At 37.2% G+C, this 15993-nt stretch overlaps 1 protein-coding gene across 14 annotated transcripts in view; it reads left to right on the forward strand.

The window, feature by feature from the left end:
* THOC2 (THO complex subunit 2) overlaps nucleotides 1–15993 on the forward strand; it is a 115671-nt gene that overhangs the window by 39652 nt on the left and 60026 nt on the right. For all 14 annotated transcript variants that reach the window (XR_014307148.1, XM_082717256.1, XM_082717252.1 and 11 more), the window contains exons 8-9: nucleotides 5193–5359; nucleotides 15880–15972. Coding sequence is in view for 13 of the 14 variants with exons in the window: in XM_082717256.1 (XP_082573382.1) it covers nucleotides 5193–5359; nucleotides 15880–15972 (260 nt within the window). In the remaining variant the exon portion in view is untranslated. The remainder of the gene's footprint in view (nucleotides 1–5192; nucleotides 5360–15879; nucleotides 15973–15993) is intronic.

A 15993-nucleotide genomic window follows, 5' to 3' on the forward strand; every position in this document is an offset into this window, starting at 1 on the left:
GGTGCCAACATGGTTGGGTTCTTGGTGAAGGCCTCCTCTAGGTTGCAGACTTCTGACTTCTTGTTGTATCCTCACATGGTGGAAAGGGCAGGGGAGCTCTTTTTTAAGCGCATTAATCTCATTCATGAGGGCTCTGCTCTTGTGACCTAATCACCTCTCAAAGGCCCCACTTCTGAAATATCACATTGGGGATTAGAATTTCCATAGAAGAATTTTTGGTGGGAGGGGCAGAAGCATTCAGATTACAGCATAGCCTGTTTCTAAAGTAATTCTAGATGCCAGATTATATCCTTTTGTTTAAAACATGTTTTTTTAAAAAAAGATTTTATTTATTTATTTGACAGACAGAGATCATAAGCAGGCAGAGAGGCAGGAAAAGAGAGGAGGAAGCAGGCTCTCTGCTGAGCAGAGGGCCCGATGTGGGGCTCGATCCCAGGACCCTGAGATCATGACCTGAGCTGAAGGCAGAAGCTTAATCCACTGAGCCATCCAGGTGCCCCTAAAACATGGTTTTTCTATGTCCTTTCTGTCTGGAACGTGGTGTTTGAAGTTATTCTGTTTCCTTGTCTGAAGTGTACAGGTTGAACATCTCTCCCAGGCATGTTTACAATATTACCTTGGGATTTTTGTTTCTGTTAGGAATCTCCGTTTGGCACATCATATTCCTCCAACAGCCATTGTCAGTTTAATCAGGTTTTTTTTTTTTTTTTTTTGCCTCTAGTTGCAATCACTTGCTTTAATAATGACTAGTGTCATCTTGTCTATCTTTTGGAGAACTTCATTTTTTCAACGCATTTCTAAAAAGACGTGTCATCCAAAAAGTGTAAACTCTCTTTTAGGCATTTTATTAATCTTCATATCACAAGCATCTGGCACATATCAGGTGGTTATTTAATGTTTATTTAAATGAAATTTCAATTATTAAAATATATATAAATTATATTACTTAAATATAATTTAAATTATTTAAATGCATCTGTGGCCATTACAGCCACTTTTTAATTTTTCCACTTGTTTCCTTCAAGTATGGTTCCCTGTTTGTTCCTCAGAAGACATAAAGGCATTATATGTGTGTATATATCTCTAATGTAGCTGGTGATAGAGGTAGGGAACTTGGCTTATGATCTTTTTCAAGATCACATGACTTTTGATGTTTGGGCTAGATGAAAGCCTTTCTAAGATGGTTGAGCACAAGAGTGTTTAGGTTCTGCCATAGCTGCCATTAGAAAAAAAAATTTTAGAAATTCCAAGCTTACTGGTTGTTTCTATAGTCTTATTTTGTATGAAATAGTTTAACTGTTATCTAGCAGATCTTTAAGGTTTTAAAAATCATTTTCTGAATCTATGGTTTGGTTACTTTTTCCATCTTATGGAGCAAAGGTCATTCTAGTTGGTTGTCCTAAACTTGAGACACTCAATAGAATATTCATAAGCCAGTTTTTCTGTTGTGAAAGATGCAAAGGTTGATATCTGTTATAAATAAAAGTACATATCTTCAGGATGCCTGGGTGGCTCAGTTGGTTAAGCGGCTGCCTTTGGCTCAGGTCATGATCCCAGCGTCCTGGGATCGAGTCCCACATCGTGTTCCTTGCTCCACAGGGAGCCTGCTTCTCCCTCTGCCTCTGCATGCCACTCTGCCTGCCTCTCTGCCTGCCTGTGCTCTATCTCTTTGACAAATAAATAAATAAAATGTTAAAAAAAGTACATATCTTCTCTTTTAGATTACTGCCTTAAATTGCACCTAGAAAGAAACTGGTAGTTGACAGTGCAGATCACTGATAGAATAGCCTTGATGCAGTAATACTGTTAAAAAAACAAAACAAAACATAATGAAGGTGGTTCGCACTGTAGCACATTGAAAATATAAATTTTAGGGGTGCCTGGGTGGCTCAGTTGGTTAAGCATCTTCCCTTGGCTCAGGTCATGATCCTGAAGTCCTGGCATCAAGTCCTGCATCAGGCTCCCCTGCTCTACCCCTCACCCTGCTCGTGCTCTTTCTCTTTCACACATAGTCTCTCATAAATAATAAAATCTTGAAAAGAAAAGAAACTTTAAAACAATGTGAATGAAGCACAGCATTCCCATGTAACATGTTGTTCTAGTTGTAGCTTGATGGGTAATTACAAACTAGCAATTTTTTCAAAATTATATTTAATGGATCTTTTGTCATCTATGATAGAGTATTTTTATTTGGTGATTGGATTTTTATATTTAGTAAATTAGGAGAGCAGTTACAAAGCTGGATCTTTTGTCATCTCTGATAGAGTATTTTTATTTGGTGATTGGATTTTTATATTTAGTAAATTAGGAGAGCAGTTACAAAGCTGGAGAATTTGGAGGTATTTTTTTCAGTTTTGTTGAGGCATACTTGACATAAATAAACTGTATATTTCAAGTGTACAGTTTGAGTTATGTATGCATCTGTGAAAACATCATCACAGTCTAGATAATGCACATTTACCATTGTCCCCTTGCCCTAAATTTCTTCTTGCCCCTTTGCGTTTCATCTTCCTTCACTCCGTGAAGGCAACCACTGGTCTATTTTCTGTCACTATAGATTAGTTTCCATTTTTTAGAATTCTTTTATAAATGGAATCATATAATGAGTATTCTTTTTTGGTCTGGCTTTTTTCATTCAGCATAATTATTTTGTGATTCATCCATGTTTTTGCTTCTATTATTAGTTCTTTCCTTGTTATTTCTGAGTAATAGTCTACTGTATATACTACAGTTACAGTGTAATACAGTTTATCCATTTACATGCTGGTAGACATTTGAGTGTGTACTATTATAAAGAAAGTTGTTTAATAAAGACATTTGTACAAGTCTTTGTATGAACATAGACATTTCTCTTGGGTAAATACTTAGGAATGAAAAAAAAATACTTAAGAATGAAATGGCTGGGTCATATAAACAGACTTATAAGTTGAATTTTTAAGGAAATTGCCAGTTTTACAAAGTAGTGCCATTTGACATTTTATATTTCCACCAACAGCCTTTAAAAATTCCATATGCAGGGGGTGCCTGGGTGGCTCAGTTGGTTAAGCGACTGACTACCTTTGGCTAGGGTCTTGATCCTGGAGTCCTGGGATTGGGCTTCCTGCTCAGCAGGGAGTTTGCTTCTCCTTCTGACCCTCCCCCTCCATGCTTTCTCTCTCTCTCTCTCATAAATAAATCTTTAAAAAAATCCATTTGCTATTTTGGAGTCACTTCTTTATTCATAGGCCATACTTTTGGGGGGTATAGTGATGAAAATATTTAGAAGTTTTCTTCTCAGAACTTTAGGTAAATATTTCTTTGGAGAATATGTAAAAATTTGGAACTCTTTTCAGTAAGACATCATTACTGTGTTAGTCTTTTTTCCCTTTAGTATGAGAAATAGAAAATATATTCTTAACTTTGGATTTCATAAAAAGAGGCAAGAAATACTCCTTACATTTGGAGAGTTTGGTTTTCCAAGTGATTGTTAGGATACTATGAATCAGATACTAGTTTATAGCATTTAGTGTAACTAAGTGTAGAGTTAATAGAAGTAACTCTTGAAATCTCTTATAATAGGTTATGTAAGAAATTTCTTTCAAAAATCTCTTTAGGTCATCTATAAAATACAGTCTTCAGAACTAACATTTTAAAGTTTAACACAGTTGTTTTTTCTTCCTCCAGCATTAGAAGAAATGAATATTTGTTTGCCCCAATGAGGTGGCTAGCTTGCATGGAGGTGCTATGTTTAATGAAAAATATGTAATTTAAAATAGAGTTCCATTCAGGTTGATGTGCAAGGCATATGGGAGTTGATAAAAACTGAGGGGACAGCGGCTTGATATTTTGTGCTCAGGGTTATAAGCATACATTTTATTGAGAGGAATGGTGGGTGGAACTTCTATATTTAAATTTATTTCGCCTTTTTTTGTTGTGTGCAAATGGTTGCATTCTCATAAATTAAATGCACATATGATAGGACTGCACTATAATAAAATTATGGTGAAGCTGGATGCAAATGGAATTAATAATGTATTAAGAATAGGGTGGCTGGGACACCTGAGTGGTTCATTTGGTTAAGTGTCTGCCTTTGGCTCGGGTCATGATCCCAGGGTCCTGGGACCAAGTCCCACAGAGGGACGCCTGGGTGGCTCAGTTGTTTAAGCGGCTGCCTTCAGCTCAGGTCATGATCCCAGCGTCCTGGGATCAAGTCCCACATCGGGCTCCGTGCTCAGCAGGGAGCCTGCTTCTCTCCCTGTCTCTTCCTGCCACTCTGTCTGCATGTGCTCGCTCCCTCTCTCTCTGACAAATAAATAAAATCTTTAAAAAAAAAATAGATAGAAATACAGAGATACAATTTTCTACAAGTCAGGCTCCTTGCTCAATGGGGAGCCTGCTTCTCCCTCTGCTTGTGTTCCATTGGCCCTTTTGAGCTTACTCCAAGAGATTAGCAAGGGTAAGTAGCCATCAGGACCTATTCAGTGCTGTTTTTGTTTTCTTTTCTGGCTCTGCCTGGATTGTTTTCCTCCTCTCTTTACTTGTATTATCTATATTCTTTGGTTATGTCCCCAGCTCCTTGGTGTTCTTTCATCTCTTCAGTATCAGTAGTATACTTGTTTTCTCTTTAGAATGCTGCCAAAAACCATAGATACAAATCAGTGGTGCAGTTATATTTTATAGTTTTGTTGTATATATAAGAAAAACTATGAAATATTCTAAAAATGATGTTCTGAATTTATGAACCTGAACTTTTAACTGTTTACTGACATTCCAAATGCTTCTTAAAACATTAAAGAAAACCCTTTAGTTGCCTAACTTGTAAATGGATTGTTTGATTGTCATATTTTCCTGAGAATTAAAAATGTGGATCTCTTTAATTAGCCTGAGTAGTCAAGACCTGAGGCAGTGTGGCATAGAAGAAAGTTTACTTGATTGTGTGTTGCAGGTCCTGGGCTCCAGCCCCAGTTTTGTTATTAACCCACTTTGTAATCCTGGGGAAGTCATATTTCTCATCTGTAAAATGTCGGGAGTGGACTTGATCATCTTGAAAATTATAAAGGTTATCCTCTGATGCAGGGAAAGCAAACTTGTAAAACAAGTTGTTTTAAAAAATATTTCTATCTTGTTATATAAGTTGTCCCTGAAAATTAATGATTTAATTAAAAAATGATATATAATCATTTTTGAATTTATGTATATCTCATCTGTTGCAGGATGCTTTAATCTGGATCCCAATAGAGTTTTGGATGTCATTTTAGAAGTGTTTGAATGCAGGCCAGAACATGATGACTTCTTTATATCTTTATTAGAATCTTACATGAGTATGTGTGAACCGCAAACACTGTGTCATATTCTTGGGTTCAAATTCAAGTTTTACCAGGTAAAAAAAAATGTGTGTGTGTGTGTGTATGTGTATACATATATATGTGTATATATATATATATATACAGACATTGATAAATCACATGGTTTTGTATGTATAACTTAATTTGAATTTTATTTGTAAATGATTTGTTTCAGCTCATCCATTCTAGCAAAGCAGGTAGATAAATGGATAGCTAACAATGCTGTATGATAACTGTATTAGTAGTATGAATGATATGATGTGAAAGCCTAGAGCAAGGCATAATAAATTTTTGCTTTGGGAGAGATGGAATCAGGGAAAACTTTATAGATATAACTCTTTTTAGTCCTTGAAGGATGAGTAGGAGCTTGTTGAGAATTGTCTGTTTAGCAATAACAAATAACATGAGTGAAGACATGGCACTATGAATGTATTTAACCGATTGAAGAAATGGTACATAGTCTGGTGTGGCTGGATTGTAAGACAGAGGGAAAAGAAAGAACAGGAAGTGAATTTGGAAAGGTGGGCACACTCTGGATTGTCAAGGGCCTTAAATACCGTGTTGAATTAGAATTTTATTATACAGGCAATGACTATGGGAATTTTTTTAAGGACGTGGATAAACTCTTGAGATGTTTTTTACATTATTTTTCACTTAAATCACTATAGTAGTTATCTAGCAAGTCTGTGCTTCTGATTATTTCTCTTTCAGTCTATCTTTCATATTATTACTTCTCTTATATTCTAAAAGAGATCCAATTGACACACTGCTCTAAAAACCTTTGCAGGATAAAATTCAAACTTCTAAATGTGGCAGAAAAGGCTCTTCACAGTCTATCCCCATTCTTTATTTCCAGCCTCATCTCTACTGGTTTTTTTCCCCCTCAGATTTAATATTCTAGTCATATTAAATTACTAGCCATTTCCTAAAGTTAGGTATAGACACTGGTATATATAGACCTTTATTTATATGCAGTTCCTTATAACTAGAAAACTTTTCTTACTCAACCCTTTCACTTGTCTTTTCTTCATCTCAAGGACTCCTATTAATTCTTTAAGATTAAGTTCTACTTGCTCTGTAAGCCTTGCTGGCACTTTACCCATGTGGAATTAGTTATTTCTTAATCTCTATCCTCAGAAAACTTGACACAGACTTCTGGCACTTAATCTCTGTTCTTATAAAACTTGACACAGACTTATAGCACTTACCAGGTTATAGTAGCATAAACTATATCTGTGTCCTTCGCCAGATTGTGAGCCAGTTAGGGCGGGGTCTATATTTTACCAATTTTTCTGAATTAATTTAGCCTATAGTGAACGCTCACTAATTGTAAATGAGTGATCTGCGTTTTTAGGAAGATAACTTTCATGATATCATGGAGGATTTTAATGTAAGAAGGCCTCTATTGTCCTTTTGGTAGAGCATTCCTGATTTGTCTACCTGTCTGGGATACTTAGTCAAGAAAAAATCATTTATGGGGGCGCCTGGGTGGCTCAGTCATTGGGTGTCTGCCTTCAGCTGGAGTTATTATCCCAGGGTTCTGGGATTGAGCCCCACATTGGGCTCCCTGCTCAGTGGGAGGCCTGCTTCTCCCTCTCCCACTCCCCCTGCTGTGTTCTCTCTCTCGCTGTGTCTCTCTCTGTCAAATAAATAAAATCTTTAAAAAAAAAAAGAAATACTCATTTATGGGATGTTTATGATATGCTGTTGTTTTGCTAGGCACTGAGTATACTCTGTCCTCGGAGTTCAAATTCAGGATATTAAGACAATTTCTTTTAGGATTCTCAAGTAATACCACCTATTGCTTCTGCTTATTTTTTATTTTCCATTTTCTGGGACTTTCCAGAAGAGAAATCAGATCAGAACTTTATGTAGCATTTTGATACCAAACAAGACATATGGCAGGGTTTTCAGGCAAGAGTACTTATTCTTTGTTCAAACATTAGTCATGGCAGCTTTCCCTGTTCCTACCAATAGTCAGGGAGTCTACTCTTAGTACAAGGAAAGAGAAGTTGAAATATTTATCATATCTTTGGAGGTACCATGATTGCTTTGGGTTTGAGAACATGAAGCCAACTGCTAAAGTGACAAGGTAGCTGAAATTTAACTTGGGCTTAATTAATTAGAATATAGGATATGGCTTTGGAGACTGTAGGTTTCAGAGCATATTCCAGTGAATAATGGTGACCTACTGTATAACAACAAGCTTTATTAGTTGAAAGTTTCAGAATTTAAAAATTTTTATATGAAAATATTCCTCATAATGGTAACACTTTTGAGCTAAATTAAAATATCCCTGGGGGTTTGACAGTGTTGGAATAATCCTTTTTTTCAATAGATTAGCCCTTTTCTTATATAAGAAATACCCAGTCAAGAAACATTTGATTTAGAAATAACCTATTATCGGAAAGAGTAACCCTCATATTGCTCTATGTAACACCATTCCTTTGTTTCTGTTGCCTGAACTATCTTATAAAAATCTGTAGTCTTAAGGACCATTGAGGGTAGAGGAAGAAATCTCAGAGATTTTCAGTAATTTGTGGTCTGAGAGGTAAAGTGAGGACAACCATGAAAATGAAGAACTGCTTAGGGCACCTAAGCCTGGGAATTGGCTCCTAGGCATATGTTGTCACCCTTTTGTATTGGTCCCTTGCCTTACTCCACCCTCCCCTCTTTTCATCACTTTCTGAAAATGTTCATTCCTCTTGTCCACAACTCAGATTTTCACTGGTTGGAAATTATTTGGATAAACAGGCTTCTTTTTTTCCCCTTAATGCTAGGATTTCTAGGCAAAGCTGATTATTTATGCCATGAAGTCAGTGAGAGTGATTTTATCCTATTTTCAACCCGGGATTGGCTATACTGGATGTTTTGACTTGGAAGAGTGGCAGGGGATGTAAGCAGTTTGAAAGCAGACTTTGGAAAATTTGTCAGGCACATCTGCTTGATTTCCCTAACAGGGATGGCTATAATAGAGGGCTTAGGGACAGCATGAGGATTAGGACAAAGGACAGAAAGAAAGGAGTACTAGAATGTGTCAGGATACCAAAAGGCTAGAGTTGTCTTGCCACAGGAAAGAGAAAGGAGATGATGACTCTTACTCATATCATAGCCCCTTGATTTCTGGATTCAGAACATGACTATAGTAGTAATAGTGGTATTGTGGCTAGGCATTATTATAACTTAAATTCACTCACTTAAGAGATATTAATCAGGGGCACCTGGTGGATCAGTCAGTTAAGCATCCAACTCTTGATCTCAGCTCAGATTTTGATCTCAGGGTCATGAGTTCAAGCCCTGCACTGTGTGCCATGCCGGGCATGGAGCCTGCTTTTGGGGAAAAAAAAATACTGATCAGTGGGGCACCTGGCTGGCTGAGTTGGTGGAGCATGAAACTCTCAGGTTGTGAGTTTGAGCCCTGCTTTGGCTATAGAGATTACTTAAAAAAATATTTGAAGAAAAAAAGTATTGGTCAAGTACTTCTTATGTGCCAGGTAATGTTCTGGATGCTGGGGCTACATCTGTAAACAAATAGAAATTCTTGCCTATATTTGAGGTAAATTATATAGTATATTAGAAGGTGATCAGTGAGATGGGGCAAAAAAAATGTAGAGCAGGGTAAGGAAGAATGGGAGTACTAGAGAAATAGGTTGCAATTTTACATGGAATAGTGAGAGTATACCTCATTGAAAAGATAAATTTAAGCAATGAAATGAAGATGTGAGGTTTAAACTCTGCAGATATCTGGGGAAGAGGCCCAATGCAAAGAGAACAGCCAATGCAAAGACCTTAAGGTGTGAGCATGCCTGATGTGTTGGAAAACAACAAGGAGACCAATGTTTTTTGATCAGACTTTAGTAGCTGCCTCAAATGGTGACATGAGCAGTATGTGTGTATGAGAGAGAGAGAAAAGAGAGATGGAAGGCATTGTGTATATGTGTATTTTGACTTAGGTTATCAAAGAATCAATATGGTTAAGGTAGCAGTAGAAGTTGATGAGCTTCTGAATATATTTTGAAGGTGGAGCCAATTGTATTTGTTGATTGATTAGATACAGAATGTGAGAGAGTAGAGTTGGGGCTATTTCTAACTTTTTTTTTGTACTGAGCAGCTAAAAGGATGGTGTTATTATCAAATGAGATAGAGTAAATTTCAAGTGGAATGGGTTTGGTGTACTGTGGGTAGGAGTCAGGAATTCCAGTTTTGCATATTTTAAAGATTTTTTTTTTTAAAGATTTTATTTATTTATTTGACAGAGAGAAATCACAAGTGGGCAGAGAGGCAGAGAGAGAGAGAGGAGGAAGCAGGCTCCCTGCTGAGCAGAGAGAGCCCGATGCGGGACTTGATCCCAGGACCCCGAGATCATGACCTGAGCCGAAGGCAGCGGCCTAACCCACTGAGCCACCCAGGCGCCCCCAGTTTTGCATATTTTAAGTTTGAGATGTCTTAGATATCCAAGTGAGATGTTGAGTAAATAACTGGATGTATAGATCTGGTATTCAGGAGAAAGGACTGGGTTAGAAATAGAAATGTAGATATCAGAAGCATGTAGATGATATTTAAAGTTGTGATACTAAATGAAATCACCAAGAGTTGGGTCTAGAGAGACAAGAGAAGAGAACCAGGGGCTGAGCCTTGGCATTCCAATGTTAAAGGCCTGGAGAAGAGGAGGAATCAGCAAAGGAGATATAGAAGTAATGTATAAGGTAAGAGGACAATAAAGAAGATGTAGCATCTTGGAGGCTAAATGGAAGAAGGAATGATGAGCTTCATTAAATGCGTCTGATAGGTCATTTAAGATGAGGACTAATATTTGGTCATTGGATTTATCATCAGGGAGGGTAAAACTAGCCATTTTTTAAAGTTGGGGTGGTGTTAAGAGAATGGGGAGAGTAAACTGGAGATAGGGTAGACGACTCTAAAGCAGTTGTTACAAAGAGACACAAAGGTAGCTGCCAGTGGAAGTGAGCTCAAGAGAGATGATTTTTTCAAGATGGAAGAGAGAACACATTAATATGTTCATGGGAATGATTGAGTAGAAAGGCACAAAACTGGTGATATATGAGAGAGAGGAAAGAGTTATTGGAGTAATGTTCTTGGACAGAGAGGATGGAGTTTATGGCTTAAGTGGATGGAATGACTTTAAATGGGAGTATAGAGAGTTCATCTAGAATAATAATTGAAAAGGTTCAGCAAATGTAGGTACAGCTGTTGGTAGGTAGATGGATGTGAGGGTGAGAGTTTGTAGAAATTTTGTTGATTGCTCCAGTTTCCTTGCTGAAATAGAAAATAAGGTCATCAGCTGAGAGAGGAGGTATTGGAGGTTAGGAGAGGTTAGGAAAGAAGGTAGGAAATAGTTATGTAGATGAGTAGGAGAATGAATGAGAGAAAGAGTATGACTGTCTAGCAGGATTAAGGTTCTCTGTGAGGGTAGATACATGAAATGAACATTTTGGAGGGGTTGTAGGTATTGGTAATATTAAAGTTTAGGAAATGGAGTGAATGGCTGAGATGGGGTAGAGGAGAAGATCTTTGGAAGAGATGAGTTCCAGGAGCCAAGAGGCCAGCATGATGGAAATATCACCTATGTATATATGAAAATCTCCAAAAATTAAGAAAGCAATAGAGTTGGACAGAGTGACAGTGAATCAGAAGCTATAAAATCATTACTAAATGATGGGCAGTGACCCAGGAGTCCATAAATGGCAACAGTAAGACATGACTGAAAATGGCAGAGTAGGGAACTCCAGAGTGCTGTCCCTCCATAAAAGCAACTAATGAACTGGCAAAAAACTGTCAATCAACTTTTACAGAACTGTGGAATTTAGTAAAAAACTTAAAACAGTCAAGGAAAGGCTGGGTGAAGAAAGAAGCTGCTGCTTTGGGCAAGAGAGCACTGTGATGTTATAAATTGCCTGCCTACTATCCCTTATGCCCAGATCGATGATGGCTATGAAGATAGAAGCCTGCACTCCTAGTGTAGATTGCTAATGCCAGAGGACATAAAGAATTGTGGGTTGCAACCTTTTCTGGCTGTTCCCTTAAGGACTTGTGCAAGGGCCTGTTTTTGATTAGCCTTACTAGGAGCATCTCCAGATCTGGGGTGGCATTTGCTAAAAGGATTTAAAGGCACAACTACTGGCTTTAGCAGCCTAGAGCTAGAGATAATGGTTAGACGAGCAATAGAAAGACTGAAAGCCTGGGAAGAAAGAAGATGGATAAGGAGTTAATACAGGGGAATAACATGTACCAGGGAATTGGAACAAAAGGCCTGCTTATGCCCAGAACTGGATACTTACTCAGGAAAGGACTGAGAAGATCTTAGGCTTTTTCCTCTGGCTGGCCTTCAGGCTCTGCACAAGCAGGAAATGAAGACTAAGATGGAATTGTGAATGACCTGGCCAAGTGTTGAGGCATGCCTAGTATGCAAACACTGGGAGAGTGGTTTTTTTTTTTCTTCCCTTTTTTCTTTTTTTTTTTTTTTTTGGCTTCAGGCCTTAAGAAAACTCAAAACATTAGCTAACCACTATGGTGACAGAACACAGATTTCAGTGGCTAACATGACAATAATACAGACTTTACAAAATGTCACTAAACAAGCAAACAATAATAACCCACAGTGAGCATCAACAAACCCCCCAAATAGGGCAGAATTTGATTTTCAGAGTACCACATAATATTCAAAATACCCAATTTTCAACAAGTGGTAGTGAGGTATGCAATGAAACAAAGTATGACTCATTCACAAAAAAATAGAAACTATCCCTGAGTAAGTCCAGGTGATGGACTTAGTAGATAATTTAAATCACCAGTTCTAAATATGTTTATGATCTGTATGAGACCATGGGCAAAGAGCTAAAGGAGACTAGGCAGAATATCAAAAAAAGAATGGAAGTTATAAAAAAAAAGGAACCAAACATTCTGGAGTCAAAAAGTATGATAACTTAAATGAAAAATTCTCTAGAGGGTTACACCAACAGATTTGAGAAGGCTGAAGAAACAATCAGCCAATATGATGAGCCAATTGAGGTTATCCAGTATGAGGAGCAGAAAGAGAAACGAAGAAAAATGACAAAGTCTGAGAGACTATAGGACACTATCCAATACCAGTATGTACATTAGACTCCTAGAAGCAGAGGAGAGAGAAAGGGACAGAAGTATGTTCGAAAAAAAAAGAAGGTTGAAAACTTCCCAAATTTGATGAAAGGTATGAATCTATACATCTAAGAAGCTCCATAAACAGTGGATAAGCTCAAAGAGAGTCACACCAAGAATATTATACTCAGATTGTTGAAAACCAAAGACAAGGAAAATTTTGAAAGCAGCAAAACAGATGTCACCTATTGCATATAAACGAGCCTCAATAAGATTAACAGGTGATTTCTCTTCAGAAGGCAGTGGGATGGCATATATAAACTGAAGGAATAAAACTGTCAGTAAAGAGTCTGTATCCAGTAAAACTATCGTTTAAAAATGGGAGTTCATGACATTTCAAGATAAACAAAAGTTGGGGGAATTCATTGCTGGTAGACTTAACTTACAAGAAATGCTAAAGAAAGTCTTTCAGGCTGAAATAAAAGGACACTAGATAATAACTTGAAGCCATATGAAAAAATACAGAACACTGGTAAAGGTAACTATATAGGTAAATATAAAACCCAATAACACTGTATTTTTTTTTGGTTTGTACCTCCTCCTCTTCACTTACATGATTTAAAAGACTAATAAAACTAATTATAAATCTAATTGGTAAACAATGTAATATAAAAGGGGGAGGGATTGAGGTGTATAGGTCCAGAGTTTTTGTATACTATTGTAGCAAAATTGGTATTAGTTCAAACTAGATTATGATGTTTAAAATACCACTTGTGGGACGCCTGGATGGCTCAGTTGGTTGAGCCACCGCCTTTGGCTTGGGACATGATCCTTAGGGTCCTGGGATCGAGTCCTGCATCGGGCTCCTTGCTTGGTGGGGAGCCTGCTTCTCTCTCTGCCTCTGCCTGCCATTCTGCCTGCTTGTGCCCTTGCTCTCTCTGACAAAGAAAGAAAGAAAATCTTAAAAAAAAAAAATCACTTGCAATACCCAGGGTAACCACTAGGAAAATAACTAAAAAACAGAAAAGTAAAGAAGGGAACAAAAAGGCTACACTGCAGGAAAAAAAACATACAAACACAAAAGAAGGCGCAGTAATGGAAGAAATGAGGAACAAAAAAAATATAAGACCTATAGAAAACAAAAAAGTGTCAGAAGTCCTTCCTTGTCAGGCATTACTTTAAATGTAAATGAATTAAAATTTGTAATCAAAAGGTGGTCTGGCAGAATATATAAAACATGATTCAACTCTATGTTACCTATAAGAAACTTACTTTTATATCCAAAGATAGAAATATGTTCAAAGTGGAAAATCCTATGCAAATAGTATCCATGAGAGAGCTAGGGTGGCTCTTCTAAAATCAGACAAAATAGACTTTAAGAAAAAATTTTTACAACAGACAGAAAAGGACATTATATTTTGATAAAAAGTGTCAACCCATGAAGATAAGACGTTTATAAACACATGTGCACCAAACACAGCCTCAAACTATATGAACCCGCATATACTAATAGGATTGCATGGGGAAATAGTTCTGCAATAATTTTTGGACATTTCCATACCCCACTCTCATTAATGGTTAGAACAACTAGACAAAAGGAAATAGAGGTCTTGAACATCCTATAAACCAATTATACTTAACAGACATACAGAACAGTAGCTAGCAACACATTACATATTCTTCTCAAGTGTGCAATGGGATATTCTCCAGGATAGACTCTTAGACCACAAAACATTTAAAAAAATTTAAAACATTGAAATCCTACAAAATATCTTCTTTGACTACAATGGAATGAAACTAGATCCTAGCAATACTGAGGGATAGGGAGCGATTGGAAATTAAAAGCTGGGTGGGCATTAGGGGTGGGTGGTGGGACAATAGTCTGAAAACAACTATAAAAAGCAAAGATGACTCATACTCCACCTTCAGGCCTAGTAGTGTGAGGGTTGTGAGGAAAAGAGCCACCACTTGACTGGGTTACAATGAGAGTGGTGTTCCTAGGGAGTCCTCTGTTTGAGCAGGAAAATGAAGGGAACAGTTAGAGGAGAAGTTCAGGATATATAAAGGGTTTTGCTGAGGATGGTTTATGAATTCCAGAGGATTCCATGGAACTTTTTTTTTTTTTAAGATTTTATTTGTTTATTTGACAGAGAACACAAGTAGGCAGAGAGGCAGGCAGAGAGAGAGAGAAGCAGGCTCTGCATTGAGCAGAGAGCTCGATGCGGGCCTCGATCCCAGGACCCTGGGATCATGACCTGGGCTGAAGGCAGAGGCTTTAACCTGCTGAGCCACCCAGGGGCCCCTCCATGGAACTTTTTCAGGAGCGCAGAAAGGTGTGTTAGGACAGAACAGGGATCGTGCAGGGCAATGTGAAGAGTATGGGAGTTGATTGGCCTGGGAGTCAGGGGCTTCTTGTGGTAAACCTATTGAAATGGAGATAATGGGAATAATAAGAGTGTGCCTGGTGGATTGAGTCAGATAGTAAGCTTTTGTGGGTTTGCTCTGAGACCCTGACTACCATTTGTTTTTATGGGAAAAATGTTTTGATACTGAATAGCTGTTAAAACTATTGTGAAGTGGAAGACTTACTTATCTTAAAAAATACAGTTAACAATGCCTTCTTTATAGGATATCCATTAGTTTGGTTAGCTTTGTGTGTTACAGCTATAACACCTATCACAATTGTGGGGAACCTTACAAAGATCTTGTTTTCAGTGTTGAGTTAAAGCAGAACATAACATATTGCCACTGTTAGCTTTTTATTTGCATTTGGCCATTTAGTAATTGCCAGTTGTCGTGATTTTAGTCTTCCATTAGGGGAAGTCTTCTTGATAGCATTCAAAGATCCTTCTGTTTCTGTGAAGGGTCCACTGGAATTGGCCATTCTGTATTTTAAGATGTTGATTTATCCATATGTAATATATATAGACTCTTGTTTTGAAGGGAGAAATCAGTTGATAAGCAGATATATTTAGTACAAAATCTAAGAAGTAAAAGAATAAGGAGAAAACTATAAAGTAGACACAGATAGTTCAGCACTTCCAAATTTGTCATTGTTGTTTGCATCTACACTGAGAACTACTTGAAAAAGCAAGTTAAGAAAATATATATACAAACAAAAGCCAAAACTAAGTATTATGCAGTATAAAATCTCACTTACTCTCTTTGATTTTCAGATTTTGTTGAAATATTAACATGCACTGTGAAAGTATTAGCATGCACTGTAAAATGTGTACATTTTTATACTTTGTGTTCATCAGAAAATGTTCCAGTGTCAAAAGGGATGTTGACCTAATTATCTTTGTCCTTAGTTCAGATGTCATGTATGAACAGAAAGAGCAAAGAAGCTTATTGTTGATCTAGTTATTTGATGAAATTGTTCTTGATTATTGGTAGGTAAAGTCTATGATTTTAGTTTTACTTTATGCACTAAATAGAAACTTATTTTTTGTTTTTCAAGGAACCAAATGGAGAGACTCCTTCTTCTTTATACAGAGTTGCTGCAGTACTTCTACAGTTTAATCTTATTGATTTAGATGATCTTTATGTACATGTAAGTCAAGTGGGCCGCTAA

The sequence above is a fragment of the Mustela nivalis genome, assembly GCF_964662115.1.
Source record: "Mustela nivalis genome assembly, chromosome: X".
Lineage (NCBI taxonomy): Eukaryota > Metazoa > Chordata > Mammalia > Carnivora > Mustelidae > Mustela > Mustela nivalis.